The sequence below is a fragment of the Argiope bruennichi genome, chromosome 8 (assembly GCF_947563725.1).
Source record: "Argiope bruennichi chromosome 8, qqArgBrue1.1, whole genome shotgun sequence".
NCBI classification, from domain to species: domain Eukaryota; kingdom Metazoa; phylum Arthropoda; class Arachnida; order Araneae; family Araneidae; genus Argiope; species Argiope bruennichi.
The window spans coordinates 127470502-127492412 of NC_079158.1; the positions used below are offsets into that span (position 1 = coordinate 127470502).

Genomic DNA, 21911 nt, shown 5'->3' on the forward strand with positions numbered 1-21911 from the left:
TGATGTAATCATGCTTTTTTGCTCTGTAATATTAATAAAATAAATGTGAAAAATAAAAATTAGCCCATATTTATTAGAGTTTGTATAATTTTTACAACAGCTATATTTGGTTAGAAATACTTAATTTTACTAATGAATTTTTGTAAACCAGTTATCATAGAATATAGATATCTTCGCCTACTTTGAAATGAGCCCAGATTTGAAGGAGAAAGGCAGAATTTTTTAAAGAGGTTTTGTTTTTCAAATTTTCATATGGTTAAGGTTACTTTTAATTTCTAATTCTTTGACCCAAAATTGTTTATATTTTAGTGAAACAAACACTATGGGGCTATTTTGGCTTAATGCTGCTGAAACTTGGGTTGATATTGAAGCACCTTCAAATCAAGTAAGATTTGGTTATTTTATTTATTTTTGAAATATATATTTTATTTTATTAATACTGATATGTCTTATGTATTTACTATTTTAAATGTTATTTAACAGTTTGAAAGTTATTCTTTCCCTATTGATCTAAATATTTCTGTAATTTTAACAAAAATGCATATGTTATTTGTAGATGGATTAATTTTCAACATAATTAGAAAAAAGAAAAGAAAGAAAAAAAACGTAATCCTCTAATTGTTAAATCCTAGTCATTTGAGTTCAATACCTTAGAATTTTGAAATGCCAGAATTTCTCTTTTTAAAATAAGATTCCTGCCCTCCCAGCTTCAATGCCTCAAAAATTGTGTTGACAACCTGTATTTTCAAAGGGATGATATAAAAACGAGGAATTCATTTTGTTGAAAACTATTAAAGGGTGTTTATTTTCATGAAATTTGTTTGACTGGCTTGTTAAAGCCCCTTATTAAGAATTTGGTATTCACTGTGTCTACTTGCTTGTTTTGGAATTCTATTTTGAGCTTGGAACTTTATGGTCTCAAAGCCGAGACATTATTTTTAGATTATCATAGTCTTTTATAAAATTAGTGCACTGTATGCCAAGTGTATATATTTAGCTCTGTTAACATGTGAAATGATTACTTTGGATTTTTTCCCCCCCTAAATAAGTATATTATTTTGTCAAAGATTGTTTTGTAATTTTTAACATTTTTAGAGACTTTATTTATAAATATGTGTTGCACATACAGGTACACTACAAAAATGAATGCCATTTTAAAAAATTGTACAGCCTAGCAATAAATTATACAATAATTTATTTGTAAATTAATATATCTTATATTATTTATTTTTATTTTTAATTTTCATAATATAGCACCTTGTGGTGCAAGCTCTTTTCTTCTATTTCCTGTTATTAAATGTATATTGTTAGTTGAAATGTTATGAGAGCTCTTTTGAGAATGGTACAGGGGTGTTTGTGCTCCGGGGAAACCCCGGGTATCGTCGTTCAAAAGGAAATAGGAATAATAATGAATTATTTATTTTGATCTGGATAATTTTGTTTGCTTTGAAAGCAGAAAACGCAAGGTCAGTGTGTGTGGTGAAAACTTTTCCTTTCTTTCTCCAAAGGCAGTGATAATGCGTGAAAAGGGGGAAAAAACTTCTTTTTTGTTCTTTCCTTATTCTGAGTTATGACTCATTCCCCCGGTTCTCGGACATTCTCTTCTGGATTCTTTTCGGCAAGTAGGCGCGGCAGAAAAAAAAGGGAGAGACTTCGTTCGACCAGATGTGCGATCACGTGACCTGGGTTCAAAGGTCTTAATTTTGCAAAAAAAGTAATTCATTGAACTTTTATAATTAGGTCATTCAATACTTCATAATTGTAATTTTTCATTCCCCTCCCCCCCTTCTCGAAACTCCAAAATGTCAGTAGTAAGTCCGTAAAAGTTTCAGGGGATTTTTTGGGGTCCCACAAACACCCCTGATGGTATATAATTTTAAGCTTCCCAAATTAGTTTTAAAAATAACAGTGTTGGAGATCTTTTAAGATTGGGTGTGAAGTATAAAATGTAAGCCTTGTTTTTACCTTTGTCCAAAAAAAAAAAAAGTAAAAAATTGCATCTACTTGTTTAGAAGATATTCTTAATACAGTATAACACTTTCACCTTTTTATTTGAGCATCTAATTAACTAAGCATGCACTTCAATGTTAAAAAAAGGGGGGCTCTCATACTCCCACCATAATGGGCATTTGGGATTTAGTGCTAGTAGATTCCTATTTCTTCATCATCCTTTAAAGCAACATTATATAAGATCTACTATCCTGATGTCTTCTCATATTTTCATCCAAGTTTCTATATTTTATTCTAAACTGAATACTTGAAATAAAATTATAAGCTTTTGTGTCTTTTCATTTCTGCAAATGTATAGTTTTTATTTCATGCTTTATTTTTAGCAAATTTTACATCCTGTATATCTTGATTATTTTTTTTTTATTGTTTATAGCACGTTATATATCTAAAAAAAGGACAAAAGGTTTATTAAATTTATTAATGAACAAGAATTTTCAAAAAAAAAAAATAAGATGCATATGAAGTGAAGTTAACATTTAATTTGACTGCATTTAAAAAAAAAAAAAAAAAAAAAAAAAAAAAAAAACAACTTTGGAAAAAATGTATTTTGAAATTTTTTCCAAATTTAAAACAAAATGAAGTGTCGTTTCAAGTTTTGTTGCAAAATATGAAATCTTGATTCATATTGCATAAAAATTGATTGATTATTTTAAAAATTTATCTTGGCTGTGTATTGCTAATATAGGTCAATATTTTCAATTTTTTTATAATTTTTGTTGAAATTACCATTTTAAAAAAGATATTCTCTTCGGTATTTTGTTGAGGGTTATTTAGCAAATTTATAGTTTTTGTTTTTTGAATTACCTATTGCCATTGAAAAATTATGCAATTTTGGTTTAGCAATAAAAAGAAATCATGAAAATAGGAAGGTTAAAAATGCATGCTTATTAGGATATGATTTTATATATTTATTTGCAAGAAAAAATTTTGCATTATAATATTTAATAAACTTTTGTTTATCATTTATTTTTCTCCATTTTTTTTAAAATTTTATTCTTGTAAAAAAAAAGTTACTGGAAAAAGATATGTTATTTTTAATGCCTCAAAAAGTATGCTTTTAGTGGCATCTTTTTTGTGCAGTGAATGTAGTAAATAGACTGATATTGTCTGTGTGCAACAGTAAGAGATCAATACTGATTTGAAAGACAGTACATAAGAAGTTTTTGTCACGCTCCAAGAAGATGGACGTTTCACAGGAATCTGTATCTCTAAAAGAAAAAGTGTGATAAATGTTTATTAGATTTAAATTTTACTTGCAAAATTAATTGATTATTTTTTATCTGGAAAATTTTGGCAATGTTTGTATTCCATCATGCTTAATTAACTATTCCTAATTCAAGAATATATTATAATTTCTGATATACATTAAAATTTGCTCTCTTTAAATAAATTTTTAGCTATTCTTTGAAATAAATGTTAAAATTGGATTAAAATTTAATTTAAATATTTCAAAATTCTATTCAATTTAAAGTTGATTTTGAAGTATTATTTTATATGATAATAATAATTTTTTACTTTCCAGGGAGTTGTTTCTTCCATTGTTGAATTTGTCAAAGGCAGCTCGCAGATTCCACAAAGAGATACTCATTGGTTTTCTGAAAGTGGCCTTATTAATGTCTTTGTCTTACTTGGTCCTACTCCTAAAGATGTTATGTTCCAATATTCTAAACTGACTGGCACAACACCACTGCCTCCAGTATGTTTAGTTTTTGAAAACTATTATTTTAGATCTATTTTATACCTTTCATAGCTGAGTAAATTGGACTCTTCTAAATCGCTGATGGAAAGAATGATAGTCATGTAAAATCATTCTGCTGCTGATGGTTTTACCGGTGTTGAATATTCTAAATCAATACTTGGATGCTCCTCACCTGTTACATAAATGTGCAATCATCATTGCTAAATATGCATACCTTGTCAACCATTTTTGCATTTAAATTTTAATAATATGATTTTAAAAAGGGTTATTTGATATACAGGATATTTAAATTTAAAGCATTTGAACATGGCACATATCATATTTTTCAGGACATGTATTTTTTAAATACATTTTAATTATTTTTTGAATTTTTATGATATTCAACTAAATTTTAATGATTTGTCTATAGAAATTTTAAGAAATACTTATGGAAGAATTTTACAATAGCTTTGTGAAAACTATAATTATGATTTAGAATAAATTAATTTTTGTGTAAATGAAATTTGTTTTATTATATTAAATTGAGTTTTCTTGAATAATTTATGCATTACTGCTCTTCATATGAAAAATTTTCTCATATAATTAGTAATGGTAGTTTAATATGTGCGACATCAGGAACCAGGAATCCCAAAATATAATGTAGAAAATCAGAAAAATGTCAACACAATTTATTGCAAAAAGATTTTTTTTTTTTATTGGGCATGATAATAGACTGACCTTCTTTGCAATTTGAATAAAACATTAACAAATAGAAAATCAGTTATTTACTGAAAGTCAGAAAAAGCTTGTACCTGTAAACAGGATATCTATATTCAAATACTTGAGAGACCCAAATTTTGGCTTTGTTTTCATATCTTCAGCTCTATATCATTAGCTTCATATTTCTGAAGTTCCCTCAATTCTGAAGCTTAGTTATTATACATTTAGCATATGATGGATCAACTAGGTAGTTCATTACTTGTCATACATTTATATTCTATATGTTTATAAGTATATTACTTTTTTTAAAAAATTCACTCCTTCACAGCAATTTCCTGGAAAATTAATGCTCTTATAATTTATTAATTCATCATTTTTAGATCAAAGTGCTATAGAAGTTCAATATATCATGTATCAATGACAGTTAACAGCAGCAAAGTTTGTTTTATTAACATTCAAAGGTACAGTAGAAAAAGGTTAATCACTAATTTATATATTTACTATCCAAAAAATCATGATTCCCCCCCCCCCCCACACACACACACACAATGTTAAGTTGATTGGAAGAATTTGCAGAAATAATCTTGCTTTCCTGTTATATTGGAAAAGCAATCTAATGTCCCATGTTACATAATTGCAAATATGAATTTTTTTTTAATTAATATGCATTTATTTTAAACTAGATGTGAAGCATTGTCTAGTATTGTAAACCAAAACTAATTTTTTGTACCCAACATTGATCAAAATTTAAAAAATTTCATGTATAATATTTTAACGTTGAAATTAGTTTTGTATAAAATATGAGGATGTATATAAAAACCTTTTAAAGACGTTTTGAAATGAAAAAAAAACTAATAGAGTTTATCAAAGTCAAGGAGTGCCTACAAATTTCTTTATTTCAAAATCATCTGCATAAATTTGTTAAAGAATTAATAGCAACTGAAAGGAAAATTGCACAAAAATTATAAGATATAGTTGAAAAGGTAAAATCATTAATTTATATTTTATCAACTTGTGTACTCTGAAAAGTTGTCTATATTAATTTTTTTAGCTTAAACAATAAGTGTGCAAAATTTAATTGAAATTAGCTGTATTGTTTAAAAGATATGGAACATATGCGAATTTCATTTACATTAAGATCATGCATTTTTGCTTATATTTCCTTTAAGCTTTCTTTCTTTTTGTTTATTTTCTGTGTACTAATGCATTATTAATATGGATCGTTTACTAAATTAGGAAGTCTTTTTAAAGTAGTAGATGGACTTTATTGCTAATGTTTTCTTTCAGCGGTTTTGTTATTCTATGTGTCTTTATAATTCCTTTTATTTTGAGTGAAAGCCTTCTAAATGTTTAAATAATATTAAACTCACTAAATTAATTTTTTTATTTGATAAATTATAATTACATATTTCTCATAATTTCTTGAAAAAATAAGTAGCCTATTTTTTTCATATATTTTGATATATATTATTGTATTGCCACAAAAATTTACAAAATTCTTTCATGCTTTTTTTTTTAATTCATACTTTTCAAACATTTTTTTATGCCGTAAAAGAAAATGTTTTCTGATAAGGACCAATTTTCCATTTTTCATGTGAATTTTTACTATGTGATTGACAAGTGAAATTTTCTATAAATATTGCATACAGTTAAGAACATTCTGTGCAATAAATACAAAGAAAATGAAGCAAGATCATGCCGAAATTTCTCTTAATCCTAAAAAGTCATGGAAAATCAAACAGTGAAAAGATATAAACCCTGATCATAAATTTATAATTTTGTATAAAAGCTCAGATTTTGCAGTGATTATAATTCAGAAAGAAATGTGTTTTGTCCTAAATATTTATTTTGCCTTGAAGAGTTTGAAAACAATTTATCATTCAATGCAATAAAATGGGAATACCAGAAAAATTTGTAAATCTAGTGATAAGTAATCATCATTACTCCTTTTATAAAATTATAAATCAACAAGTTATCAAGTGTGTTTTCTTCCTTTCAACTTGTTCCTGCTTTGATATTGGTTACATTACTGTTTTGTAGTATTCTATTTTTGGGTACTAATTATAATTATTTTTATTATAAATAAATAACTTGAAAAGTAATTTTTACATTTTTTATAAATATTCTAAAACTTACAATTAAATATGATAAGAATGAACTTCATTTTTGCAAAACTAGTGAAACTTATAATGTTTGTTATTCTTTAAGTTGTTTTCTTTGGGATACCATCAATCTCGTTGGAACTATCGAGATCAAGATGATGTTAGACAAGTCGATGCTGCATTTGATGAACATGACATTCCATATGATGTACTTTGGCTTGACTTGGATCATACTCATGATAGAAAGTAATGCTCTTTCTCATTTGATTAACAGTGATTCAATTTATTTGCTTTCTTAAAATGTGTACAATTATGTGTATACTTGTATGAAATCCTTGTCTGGTGTATATTATATATAATGTGACATGATATAAAGTTTTTTAATGTTTGTGATTTTTTAACCATTAATAACATCTAATTCTTACTTCCTTTGAATCACATCTATGGTTAATAATTCTCAGAATTTTAAATATGTTACTCTTAGCATACCCATTTTTTTATTTACATCAGCACAGTAATAAACATTGCAAAATTCTTTGAATTAGAAGCATTAATTGATATAAAGGGTTGTGGTATTGTGTAAATTTAAAAATTGTTTTTCTGTTTATTAAAATAATAAAAAAAACAATGAATGAACTACATTCATAAAATATTCTGTTTGTATTTAGTCAGTTTTTTTATACATTTAGTTTCTAAAGTTATTTTTGCTATACTTGGTCTTTGTTCATATGAACAAAACTTCAAGAAGAAAGTTAGAATAAATGAATACAAATAAAGACTTTTAATATCTTCCTTTACATATGAAATAACAATTCCTATAATAGATTTTTTTTCCTTTACATATGAAATAACAATTCCTATGATAGATTTTATGTATTTTGAAATATTATTATATGAAAAATCCAGCAACATATAATAATAAAAATTATCAACACTAATGAGGTTTCTTCCTGTAATACACGCTTTGTTAAACTTACAAACAGTATTATTGTTTTTTCCTATAAGATGTTATTGTAATCTTAATAATTTCATTTCTGTAAGCACAATAGGGCCTGAATCATAGTAAGATGTTCATTTCAGGTACATTAATTAACAGGTTGCTTTGAATACAACATTTCTTGAAGTATTTGTTTTTCAATTATTTTATACTTCAGTTTTGGAAGAAAAAAAAATATTACTATTATTTTTATTACAAGCTTTGTTTGTTTGTTTAGGTACTTCACATGGGAACCTTTCAAATTTTCTGATCCTATTGGCATGATAAACAATTTAACCACAAAAGGAAGAAAAATGGTTACTCTTGTGGATCCTCACATCAAAAGAGATGGTGGTTACTATATTCACAAAGAAGCAACAGACAAAGGTTACTATGTCAAGAATAGAGATAACAATGATTATGATGGGTGGTGTTGGCCTGGATCATCAGGTTATTTGGACTTTTTGAGCCCAGAAGTTCGTGATTGGTGGGCTTCAAAATTTGGTTTGGACCAATATCACGGATCCACACTTGCACTATACACTTGGAATGACATGAATGAGCCATCTGTGTTCAATGGACCTGAAGTTACAATGGAACGAGATTGCAAGCATGTTGGTGGTTGGGAACATAGAGATGTGCACAATATTTATGGCATGCTTATGGTAAATTGTTGTTTTAAATTTTAAATATTTCTCCATTAGGTTAACAGTAGCTGTTCAATAAGCTGAAATAGTTCCAAGTGTCAGAATTTTGTGGTCTAAATCAATGCACATTATAAGATCTATCTTAATAAGATACTTCTCTTAGTTTCACATTTCAGCACATTTTTAATATTTTAATTATTTATTTTAGGTTAATTTTTTATGTTGCTAACCTTGTGAATATGTGCTTTTTTTAAAAAAAAATCTATTATGACTACAGATTTTTTGGTATCCACATATGTGCATAATATTATTAAAACAGGTGTTCAGTTTAATAAATATTCTAATAGCTAGTTAAACATAATGAAGCAGGTACTAACCTGAGCAATTATGTTTGATAATAGATTAATAATATCCTAATATTTAATCATTCATAGAATTTGCATTTTTTGCAAGTTATTTCATCTATTTGTAATTAAATTTAAGTTAGAATTCTGTTTTTACCCTGGAATATAGTTTATCTATCATTGAGGTTGTTAAAAACATCCCTGACTAACCTTTATGAAATATAACAATATATATAGGAAATAATGTTACTGTTATGAAATCTAAAAATATAATAGAAAAAAATATATTTTCTGCAGTTACAAACCCCTTCCATCTCCACACAAAAAAACTTTGAACACAGATGAAATAATAACATATTATATTAGCCTATATTAAAATTAAATAACGTTGTTATAAAAATAGATTTCAAAATAGAAAATCAATATTACTAGAGTTCTTTGTTTGTTTGTTTTTCGTTTTGTGCAAGTGTTCTTTGATAATTACAATAATTCCTACATCGAAGTCCTGATTTTTCATTAACATTATGACAAAGCAGCATATATATATATATATATATATATATATATATATATTATTTTCCTTTTAATCCTAGTGTGTGTGTTACAAAAAAATACATTCATGTAAATATACTTTAAAAGTGACAGCATCTTGTAAGTAATAAACATTTTTATTTGTGTGTGATGTGATTTTTTATTTTTTCTTACTTGATGAATTTGTACTAATATTTTATATTTTAGATTGAGGATAGCAAAATTTAAAATTTATTACTTATTTATTGCGTAATAATGTTTCTACTTTGAGATTTTCAATTTTTCAGATGTATGCATTAAATTAATTTCTCTCTTTTCTTTGCTAGGTTATGTCTACATACAAAGGGCATTTAATGAGAAGTAATGGAGCTCAAAGGCCATTTATTCTCACCAGATCTGCTTTTGCTGGTTCTCAAAGATTTGGTAACATTTTTGATGAATTTGAAAGAAGAAAAAAATATTTCCTTTAAAAATGTTTTTACTGTGATAATGTTTTTGGTATTTCTTTATCGTTGATTAATTAATTGCAAAGGAATTATTATTCCTGATTGGTCTAAAAAGAACTGTGGTGTTTTTTTTTTTTTTTTTTTTTTTTGATAATAACTTTGTGGATTTAAAATATAGTTGAAAACAAATTTTCTATTCCTTTATTAATAAAGTTGTCTTGAACTAAGTTAAATTTTTGTTTAATTAGATATCATATTAATGATATGTTGAAATAATTAAAAGGAGACTTAATTTAATGCTTTTTATGTATGTGTGAGAGAGACTTATTTTGATATTACTTTGTAAGTACTTAAAAATAATAAGTGTGTAAAGTATAACTATTAATGGTTTAGTTGACAAATGAAGATTTATCTCCATTTTTTTATTGAAAAACATGTTTTATTGTGTAATTGCTTTTACTTCCCTTCTCATTTCCTCAAGCTTTACATTGTTATTGCTTAATTATGTATTTTGCAGTACATCTATATATATATATATATATTCCTATAAAGTTCAAATGTGCTAATATTTTGTAGATTGTAATATATGTAGTTTTGTTTTTTAGGAGCCATATGGACTGGTGATAATATTGCTGAATGGGAACACTTACAAATGAGTATACCTATGATCCTTAGTTTAAGCTTATGTGGTATGTCTCATTCTGGAGCTGATGTTGGTGGCTTTTTCAGAAATCCTTCACCTGAACTTAATATGCGATGGTATCAGGTAAAATTCTCCATTTCACTTTTTTTTTAATATGGATTTTTTAATATTTTTTTTGTTTTAGATGAGAATAAGTACATAGTTTTTACAGCTGCTTAAAATATGCTTTCTGTTCTGTCCATCAGATTTCACACTTTTATTCATTTTATTTATTATTATTTTTTATGAATAAATTTTTTTTTTTGGGGGGGGGGGGGAAATTTCAGTATATCATGATGTACGTGTAATTTTTTGCATGAATAATTGTGCTGGAATTAAATATGGAAATAAAGTTATTTTGAAATTTCTGTAATAATAGTATTAAAAAAATAATATTTTTTGTAAGCAAATGTGTTTGCTTCTTTTCTCTCTCTCTCTCTCTCTCTGAATATGCTACTTTCTCTTCCTTTCCATGGCATTAAATTGTAATATGTTGAGCATTTTCTTGTATTTATTGCTTTTCTTTCCCCATTGTTACAGGCTGGAGCATTTCAACCCTTTTTCAGAGCTCACTCTCACCATGAAACAAGACGTCGAGAACCATGGCTCTTTGATGACAATTTCAAGAATCTGATTCGAGAAGCTATTCGTATCCGATATTCATACATACCATATTGGTATACTTTATTTTATGAAAATGAATTAAATGGTGTACCTCCCATGCGACCAATTTGGATGGAATTCCCCACAGAACGAGCAACATTTGATTTGAGTGATGAATACATGATAGGTGAGGTTTATTTTCTTCAAAAACATTTTTTTTAAATAATTGCATGTGAAGGCAGTAATATATATATATATTTAATAGGAACTTATATAAGATTGTCAGATTTTCATGATTTTTTAAACCTTTTAATAATAACCTTAATAGAAATTAGCAGTGTTCTTATAACAAATTTTTAAAAGCATTTTTTTTTTTTTTTTTTTTTTTTTTTTTTTTTTAATATCAGATCTTGAACTTGGTTCTTCTGAGGCACTGATTTCTTGTTTAAAGAAGAATAGTTAGGAGAATTTTAATATTCTAGAAATAGTTAATAGTTTTGCTGAAGATTTTGCTTCTCTCTGCTTATTAAATAATTACACAATACTTTTTCCACACAAAAGAGCGAAGCTGAACAAATGCAGTTGATTTCAAATGATAAAACATCTATCGCATAAACCTAACCTCAGTATCTTAAAACCATAAAAGTTTTATCTATTTTCAAGCAAACTTCACAAGTTGTTAATAGAATTGCCTATGCCAAGTTTCATCATCTTTCAAAAACTTTTTTATATACTTTATGCATTTAGCCATAAGTGGAAGGCTGATCCTGATAGTTGGATAGGTTACGGCCAAAGCCCGAAATCGGCCAGTTCGCAAATTGGCCAACAATGCTGTAAACTTTCTGGCCAATGTCTGATCTTTCCTTGATTTCGGGCTTCGGCCGGCCAATTCGCGAAGTAGCTTGGGACAATCAGCCAAAGTAGGAAGAAAGAAATCAAGAGCAGATTGTTTTACACAGTGTTAAAAATGAAGTATTTAACAATGAGTACTTCTGTGTACTGTTTTTTTTTTTTTTTTTAAGTACAATTGTTTCAGAAACGAGTTCAAATATAAGTGACACCTCTGAGTTAAAAATAAGCTTATAATATATAAAAATATGATCTCGCATTATTCTGTTCACATATTAAATCCATAATAGAAATTATTCAGTGAACGTATATGCTATAACAACGTGATAACGTGAACAAGATTAGATTTGTGCCCTTCAAAATGACGAATTATATCTTGAGCAAATGCGTTGCATATTGTGTATGAATACAAATGTAAACTGAGTACTCACTTTGTTAACCACCTTTAAGAGTGATCCCTAGTCTTTTTCTGCTCCATAGACCTAATGTTAAAGATCCCTAATCCATTTTCTCCCGAAATATCGCTTAAAAAATATGAAAGTTTTTGTAAATAGCAAATATAAGGGCTAATTAAAATAAATATGAAGGAAAAATAGTTTTGTTGTTAATGTTATTTAAAGACATTTCTTTGTTGGCGCCATCTGTCGAATTTCACCAACAACATGTCCTTATTTATATTTTATACATAAATGTCATATTTATTATAATTTACTCTGGATATTGTTTTTTTCCCTTGCAAAAAGCTTGTATTTTATTAATCAATATTTCAGAAGAGAATGTAATCTGGAAAATTTAGCATTAGGTCTATGGGGCAGAAAAAGACTGACAACACCTTTAAAACATTTCTTGGAATACACTGCTCTTGTGCAAGTTAGCCTAGTTGGCAGCCCATTGGACTGCAGGTCGAATGGTCTTTGTTCAAATCCCTCTGGGTCCAACCATGTCAATTGAGATTTCTTTTTGCAAATTTAGGATTGCATAATTTCTGCAGATTTCGAAAAACACATACTCGTATACAAATCCCTGTGTGTATTCAAAAAGTGAGTACAAGCATTTCTCAAATTTAAGTCTATTGTACTCAGAGCTATTATAACAACATGAAGTACACAAGAATGATTACATTTTACTTATTTTTAAGTATTCTGTTTAATGCAGCACCTACCAGTCAATCTACCATTATCACATCAGGCTTTGGCCAAGGATTCCCAGCCATTTTGTGAAATGGCTAAATAGAATATACAATATTAATTGCAAGTACTTCAGACTTTCGCCAAACCTCTTGCCAAAACCCAAATTGAACTGGCCAAACTTCGGGCTTTGGCCGAAACAGATATATGCATTTGTAATTCCAATATAAAAGTCTGGAAAAGTTTTGCAGGGTCTGCTTGATTATTAAATGATTAATAGTTGAGTATGCAAACTTTCTAAAATAATAGGGAAAGCATGCTTGTTATTTATCTTTGAGAAATGTTAATTTTATGTATCTCCTTTCAAAACTAGATTTCAAAGGTCACTATCCATAACATAATTTCTTTAGAAACAAATATTTAAGATTCTTTTCTGAAGCAAAACTGTGTGTTATCAATATTCTTTGGCCTTGACTGTACACATGATTGAGCCTGGAAGTCTAACATCATGACAAATTTTTGATATTGGTTTTAGAAAAAAAATTTAACCATGTTCATATAAAGCTTTATATAAACATGGTTCATATTCATGTTTTTTTTTTTTTTTTTTTTTGCTTTTGCTTTTTTTCCCCCGTCTAAATAACATTTATTCTAACATTTTTTTTTCCGGAAAGAAAGCATTGCTTAGATTGTGTTTAAGTATAACTTTTGTTTTAGTCATTGATCCCATTTCATTATTATTCCACAGATTATTAATAAAGATATTTACATTGAGGATTTACAATTTTTATGCTATCCTACCAATTTAGAATTCATAGAAATAAAACTTCAGATAACTATTAATAATAATTTTGAATGGTCAGATTGAAATGGGTTTGGTATTTCTAAAAAAATATGTACATTTGTATGAATGACTGTTTCTTGATTCCAAATTGTTTTTGAGTGATGTCTCAATTTATTTTCAAAATAATATAAAGTATCTTTAATCATTGAATATTTGAAATAATCTCTTCAATACTTTGGAATGCTGACTAGTTATGTTATCATATTTCTTGAAGTATCATTTGTCTATAATTTGATACAAATAAGAAGTCTTGTGTTTGTCTCTGAATTTACCTTTGAAACTTTCTGAACTTTCCTTTTGAAAATGTCTGAATTATGATCACCATCAGACTAAAACAGTTTTTAGGAGCCTCTCCAAACATCTTATACCTAATCTGTATTCTAAAACTTTTGATTTATCTTTGTTATATAAAAGAGAGAAATCCCCCCCCCCATATCTTTGCAAATGAACATAATCCTTTATGAGGAAGACAATTAAATGGTAATAGCGATTGGTTGTATAATATTTGGCTTCCATTTTGAAATATCATCCATTATACACTTCCAAGTGATTCTGTGACAGAAAGGATATTCTTGGCCATTTTTGAATCTCATGCGTTAATTCTTTGGAATCAAACTCTGGTTACACAATTTTTTCGCTTTTTAATCCATAAGTAATATTAACAATCATTTGGACCAATGTTTATGGATTGATCCAAATCTTTCAACCATGTTAAGTGATCATTTGTTATCAAATAGTTAGATTTTAAATTGCAAATTCTATTCTCTTGTTTCTATGTTCAACTCTAAAATTGTAGCTATATGTTATAAATGCATTGAATTGTATCAAATTCATATATCTATTTTATAATTTTTCTGCTAATAATTAACTTATTAAAGAAGTCCCTGACATCTTTGGTATTTATTTTCAATTTTTCCATTTTTTTTCATGAATAGTCTTTCACATTGGCCCTCTAATACTCTGAGCCACCTTCCATGGATGGAAATTTTATTTTTTACGAAGTCAGAAGTATGGAATACTTCCATTCAGTTTTAACTTGCCTTTTGTTTTTTTTTAATTAATTAATTTATTTATTTAAAGAAAATTTGTATTTTAATCTGTTCAGATACTTGAAAGATATTAGGATTTTCATAATATTTAAAATCATTTGCTATTGTGAGGTGCTTAGTTTTAATGCACATTCATAGTTTTCAGTATCCTGTTTGAGAATCATTTGAGAAAAATCAAACTATACAGTAGCCAAACAACCCTATCATTGCTGTACATATAGAATTATAAAACAGGAAATACTTGCATTGAATGCTAGAATTTTTCAAAATATTTGCTGCATAAAACTTGAACATGGCATTCTGGTGCTCAATTTCTTGATCAAATATCTATTTTCAACATTTCAATGTAAATATAACTAAAAAAATATTGTGTGTAGTGATAAATTCTTGAATTAAAATCATTGTTTAAATGAACTTAAAAATAGTATTTTGACTTGTTTAAGAAACATGCAAAAAGGGGAGGTATTTCAGACCATAGTGATAACCAGAATTTAAAGGAAAAGTATATATAACCAAACCTTGATATAAATTTGTAAATAAGATTAATTAAATTATAATATATGAAGAATGAGATTGATTTTATCATGGATGATTCCAGATGATAAATTTGTTTTATTATGCAGGCATTTTTGCAAAACATTGCTAGAAAAGTTGTAGAAATTATCATTGTACTGCTTTGATTGTGATTGCAATTTTATGATACATAATTTTACAAAATTTTGTATAGCATATTTAAATTGTTGCATTCTTGTATGTATCCTGAGCTATGTTATACTTTCATTTTCCCAGCCAGAGATGTTTCTTTCCTCTCTCCTTCATCCTTTATTATATCATTTGATGAAATTTTTCTCGGTTGTAATGCAACATTGTTTCAATGTTATGGCTATAGAGTGATATTGTTACTTAGCTTTCTTCAAAAATTATTCCTTTATTAATGTTTGTGGTGTAAGGATTTGGAATTATTTTACAATGTAAATTGCATGTATTTAAATAAATAAGCAATAGTGATCTTGAAATTCTTAAAATTCAAGAAATAATGATTTTACTATGCATTATTTATATTTGTTGGAAGAAAAGGTATATATAACTGTAAAAGTTACAGAATTTTGTTCGTTAAACTGTAATGCAAAGTTTAACTGTAAATACAGTATTCATATTAGGAAGGTTTGAAAATTCTTCCATCTGGATTTCAATAAAATACATCAAGTTATGCTTTTATTGATATTTGTAACATGTTAGCATGTACTTGTATATGTGTGCTTCAAACATGTGCTTATGCTATTGTGGAAAAAATTTTGAAAGATAATTTGTCTGACCATATAATTGTCTGCCATCTATTCAATGAATCAGGTTTTATGCTTATGGCAGTACTGTAGACAACATTTGACATTAACATCTGTGAGAGGTGGTTTGGGAATTTCTTACTCTACTGCAAAGGTTCCATTTATAGTGAAGGTGCCTCCTAACTAATTATTGGCTCTGGGAAATCCAAATTTTGATTGAGCTCTGCGGTCATTTTGGCTGCCACTGTTTTCATTTTAGACATTACAATCGGCTTCAGCCTCTTTCACTCAGCTTCTCCTTCTATCCACTATTTTGTTAATGTGTACGCTGTCATGAGTTTTGGCATCATATCTCTAGACCCCATATCTGATACCTAAAATCTTGGATGTTTCAGTCACAGTTGCTGTGGATAGTCGGGCTCCTATAATTTGGCCTTTTTAAATATTTGTGAGACAAACTTTTGACAAAAATCCAAATCATGTACAACTTCACTACAGCTAGCTATATGATATATTTTAATGCTCATAACACCATGATATCTATTTTTAATATTTAAAAAGTGTGGTAGCCTGGTGGTAAGATTTCGGCTTTGAAACGAGAATGTTACAGGTTCGAGATCCGATTCCACCGAAGAACCGTCGCACAAGCGGGTCTCATGCGCATTAAATCCGTTGGAGCCACACCTGCTTTCGATGGTGTGGTGTACAAGTTTGGATACAGGGGTGCCAGCTCTGGTGTCGCCCTCGCCATCTGACTTCGATTCAAAATTACAAGGTCATCCCAAAAAAGCCCTAGTGTTGCTTTAAAATGGGACGTTAATATAATTAAACTAAACTTAATATTTTATTTTAATTAATAGCTTGGATTACATTTTAATGCTTCAAAATACATTCTTTCATATCACATTTGTTCATAGATTTTTTTTATAGTTTGATAACCACCTTTATTTTGTAATTTTTAATTGACACACCCTTTAATTTTTACCTTTAGTTTTACCTTTTATTGATAAACTTAAGCATACATTGTGGAGATAAACTCTAAAATATGTTTATAGTCTGTGTATTTTCTGTAGGCAGTTCAAGGTCACATTTTTCTACCACATTTTCTACTGGTACCGGACAACCAATAATGAGGTAGAAAAATGTGACCTTGTACCACCTACAGAAAATACACAGACTATAGTGTCATTCTCTTCAAATGGTTGAATTTATTATTTCTTTTTTCTTATTTAGGAAATGCTTTACTTGTTAGGCCAGTGATGCAAGCTGATGTTATCAGCATAAATATGTATTTCCCTGGAACAGGCGAGGTTAGTGTATATACTGCTGTCTGTTTATTTATTTATTTCTGGTGATAATAGTTTTTTGAATAAGTAATACTTTTTTCCGTAACTTTATTTTTAGGTTTGGTATGATTTCATGACACATCAACAGCATGAGGGTGGACAAATGTTAACAATTCCCGTTACACTAGACAAGGTTTGTTCATTTTAACATTGAATAGTCAAATATGTTAAATCGTGCATTTTATTTTGAGGATATTTATTTTTAAATTCAAATTTTTTTAGTATGTAAATTTATATATAATATAAATTAAATCTGAATTAATTTCCTAATTTTTATCTTAATTTAACTCATATTAATTTCATTCTAAAATGTTCTCTTACTTACTCATCCAATTCCACCTTTTTTTCTTAATTAATACTACACAAGCTCTGTAAAAATACTTAAATCAGTGATTCTTACATATCGAGTAAAGGGATAAAAATCTGCCATTCTAAACGAATTTTTTAAAAAGATATCTAGATCTCCTTTACCTAAAATGACATGTGTAAAAGATTCTCTATCCAAAACTCATAGTATAAAATCATTGGGGATAAATAATTCTCTCTTTTTTTCTCTGGATGTCAGTTCTTCCTCACTTCTTGTACATAAATTATGGCTCCCAGGATGGAATAAAAGTGAAGTTTAAAAATTCAAGTGAATTCTTCGCTCTCTTCGGCCATAAAATTGCTCAAATATATATATATATATATATATATATATATATATATATATATATATATATATATATATATATATATATATATATATATATATTTCTTTGTTAATATGAAAAGATAATAAATTGGTAAAAAAATATTAACCAAAATTTCTAAAAAAAATATATATTAACTAAAAGTTCTAAAATTGCAGCTAATTTCATTTTCTTTGAAGTACTTGACTAAGTGACAAAATTGCTAAGACAGTTGTCACAATGTTGCAATTATGATTGGAAAGGATAAAAAAAATGTATATATCTTTAAAAGTAAATTAAAATGTATAGACAAATTTGTTTCAAATACTGTTATTCTTGTTATTTATAAATTTAACTTAGTAATTTATTATAAGAGCACTATCTTGATGAAATGTATAATTTAATATATTTATATATTTTATAAATATATTTTAATAATATATTTATACCTTTATTTATTATTATTTTAATATATTTATATATTAGTAATATATTTTCAAGATTACAGATTTAAAAAAGTAAATAAAACTAAAAATTTTCAAAATTTAATTAAGAAATAAAAATTATTTTCAATTAAAGGGAACCTTAATTAATAAGTAGTTTGCATTTAGTATAGGAAAAGATTCTTCTTTTAGGTACTTTTTTGCAGGCTGTAAATTATCTTTTGTTATTTTTTAATGAATAAATTCACTCTGCATGTTGAATCATTAATTGCTATATTGTTTGATTTGAAAATTTAATGTATGCTATTTTTAATTCTAGTATTTAATTTTTAAAATTAAATATTCACTTTTTTCATTGTTGAATTTATATATTTATTACTATAATTTGTCTGTTGTTTCAGTGCAATCACAGCAGGTTGAAATCTATATTGATTTGTCATAGTTTTATTTATTGATTTAAATGATGTAAATTTTACCTCTATTATGTTTAATTCACTTTTACTTATCTAAAATGATGAATTCATTTTTTTATATTCCATCTAATTTGCAATGGCTATCACCTATATTTATACTGATAATTCAATTTTACTTTATATTAAAGGATGTTAGTATATCTTTTCCTAGTATCTATATGTTTGAAATAAGAAAAAGAATAGGTTCCGTAAACCAATTACTAATTGGATTTCTCAAGTTTTTATCTCAACTGAAAGCTCTTAATTATGTCATCAACTATTGCATGTTTTCAACTACCCCCTCCCCATTTTTGAAAATCTCAAAAACGTTGTAAATTATTAAAAAAAATAATTAATTTCATCTCTTTACTGGCAGAATTAATCAATCAGAATACTCTAATTTTTTGAGCAAAAAAAAAAAAAAAGGTTTTAAATAATTATTTTGTGACTAGATATACTAGATTTAAATTGATTGATATGATTAAATTACTATTATTAATATGACTGGCAAATTAGTCTTTTTCAGGACTCAGCCTAAAAACTCTTAAATCCTATATATAAAATTGTTTATAATATTGGGTTGGCAACTAAGTAATTGCAGATTTTTTTTAGAAAATCAAAGACAATTTTTTCATGGAACTAAATAACTTTATTCTGTAATGTATTGTCCATTTTGATTAATGGCCTTTTGCCATCTTTCAGGCAGCATCATAATCCCACGTTCATAAAACTTCTGGTTTTTATTAGCAAAAAACTGAATCGGGTACTATTTGACATCATCATCATCATTATTGAAATTTTTACCATTCAAGGAGCTTTGTAAAGATCGAAACAAAAAGTAATCAGATGGTGCAAGGTCAGGACTATATGATGGATGTGGCAAAACATCCTAACCAGGCTCCAATAATTTTTGCCGAGTGACCAAAGATGTGTGTGGCCTTGCATTGTCATGATGGAATACAACACCTTTTCGATTTGTCAATTCGGGCCGCTTTTCTTCAACTGCATTGTTTAATTTCGTTAGTTGTTCAATGTAGACATCAGAATTGATCGTTCGGTTGGGTGGTAAGAGTTCAAAGTAGACAATTCCTTTGTAACCCGACCAAACTGATAACAAAACCTTCTTTTGATGAATATCAGCTTTTGATGTTGTTTGAGTTGGTTCACCTGGCCTGCTCCACGATCTTTTCCGCTTGATGTTGCTGTAAACAACCCATTTTTCATCGCCAGTTATCAGTCGTTTTAAAAATGAATCATTTTCATTACGTTTTTTTAGCAAATCGCAGCTGTTAATGCGCTGCGTTAAATGCGTTTCTTTCAGTTCGTGAGGAACCCATGTATCAAGTTTTTGAACATAGCCAAGTTGTTTTAAGTGATTTCCAATGCATGTATGTGATACATGAAGCTTCTCTGCAATCTCACGTGTTGTACTGTGACGATCCGAATCGATTATTGCTTTGATTAGGTCGTCATCCACTTCAACTGGACGACCAGAGCGTTTTTCATCTTTGAGTGAAAAATCAACAGAACGAAATTTGGTAAACCAATTTTGACACTGCCGTTCTTTTAAGACTTCGTCACCATAAACAGCACATAACTTTTTATGAGTTTGCGATGCGTTTTTCCCTTTGCGGAAATAAAAAAGCAAAATATGATGAAAATGTTCCTTTTGATTTTTCAACGAACGCCAAACGAAAACTACGGAACCGATCAAAAAACTTTTTTTACTGATTGACAGCTGAATTGCCAACTATCAAATAACAAAATGTGTTTTACATTTGTACTACGTCTGCAAACCTAAAAATTCAACTGAAGCCCCTATGAGTGAAATCCGCAATTACTTCGTTGCCAACCCAATACATAAATAGATGCTTAACCTAGTATACTGTTTATAGAATGGTTGCATTTCACTGCTATGGTTAAGCCATCATATTGCATTATTTTTATTTTGCTTTATATGACAAATCAAAAAAATATCCTCAATATCCCAGGTTTTAAAAAGTATATACCATATTGTTACAAACCTGTAATTTTGCTTCCCAGCAAGACGAATAGTGTCATCCTAAGAAAGACCGTTGTACGATCTGTCCTGTGTGTGCTGAACGGGTGCCGTGTCATTGAACTCAGAGGTTGGCGATTAACTTGGCGATCATTTGGCGAGTTTGGCGACTTAATGGATATTGCTGGAAAGTTCGAGAACTTTCTCGATCCATCCACTAAGACCCGAGATACAGCCAGGTACGCCCTGATTGGTCTGAAGATTCTAGCCCCGCCTCCCGGAACTATAAAAGATGGGCAATCTGAAGTCGTGAAGAAGTCGTGTGGATCGTCAGAAATGGTGTGTGCGAGTGGTCGGAGTCGCCGACGAGTAAACAGATTTGAGAGGATCAGACAGCAAGCAAGCTGCTGAACTATTAGAGATTAAATGCGCTGCGTCATTACAATTGATTAGCGGTATTTGTGGTAGAAGAAAAATTTCGTAACAATATGTTAGATAGACTTTAAAAGCACATGTCCCCTCCCCTATTTTGAAAGGTGGTTGCATTTATTTTCAGAGTAATGCAAGAAATTAAAGAATATTCATTCTAATTAATTTATTAAGTTTTGAAAATCTCTTATTGTATATCTATAAAGAAGGATGTCAGAATTGAATGGTTTGAGCCAAAAACAATGTGAATTCTTTTTATTTTACAGTTATCTTGATTTCTAAGATAATTTAAAAGAATTTTTGTTGAAATTTGAGCTTTAAATTAAGTATTAACAAATAGATGCAGCAATATAATAAATTACTTGGATAATGTATTTATAAAAATAGGGAAGAGATTTGAAGTTTTTAATATTTTGAATATTAAGAGAGACAAAAATAGCTATGTTCATTTTCATTAAATGTCTTCATAAAGATATCGGAAATTTTCAATATTGTAAATTAGTCTATGGTTTATTATTAAATGCATGTCATTATACAGATACCAGTGTTCCAGAGAGGTGGCACCATAATACCAAAAAAAGGAAGAATTCGTCGCAGCACATCTCTCACATATAATGATCCATACACACTTGAAATTGCTTTAGACAAAACTGTAAGTTACTAAGACTATTAATGGTATA

The 21911-nt window shown here is 28.1% G+C and overlaps 1 protein-coding gene across 1 annotated transcript in view; it reads left to right on the forward strand.

The window, feature by feature from the left end:
- Positions 1 to 21911, forward strand: part of LOC129980919 (neutral alpha-glucosidase AB-like) — a 38878-nt gene that overhangs the window by 11281 nt on the left and 5686 nt on the right. Inside the window, exons 9-18 of the mRNA XM_056091407.1 lie at positions 310 to 385; positions 3533 to 3706; positions 6617 to 6756; positions 7725 to 8151; positions 9335 to 9431; positions 10060 to 10220; positions 10677 to 10926; positions 17125 to 17201; positions 17296 to 17370; positions 21770 to 21883. Of these exons, the coding sequence (XP_055947382.1) occupies positions 310 to 385; positions 3533 to 3706; positions 6617 to 6756; positions 7725 to 8151; positions 9335 to 9431; positions 10060 to 10220; positions 10677 to 10926; positions 17125 to 17201; positions 17296 to 17370; positions 21770 to 21883 (1591 nt within the window). The remainder of the gene's footprint in view (positions 1 to 309; positions 386 to 3532; positions 3707 to 6616; positions 6757 to 7724; positions 8152 to 9334; positions 9432 to 10059; positions 10221 to 10676; positions 10927 to 17124; positions 17202 to 17295; positions 17371 to 21769; positions 21884 to 21911) is intronic.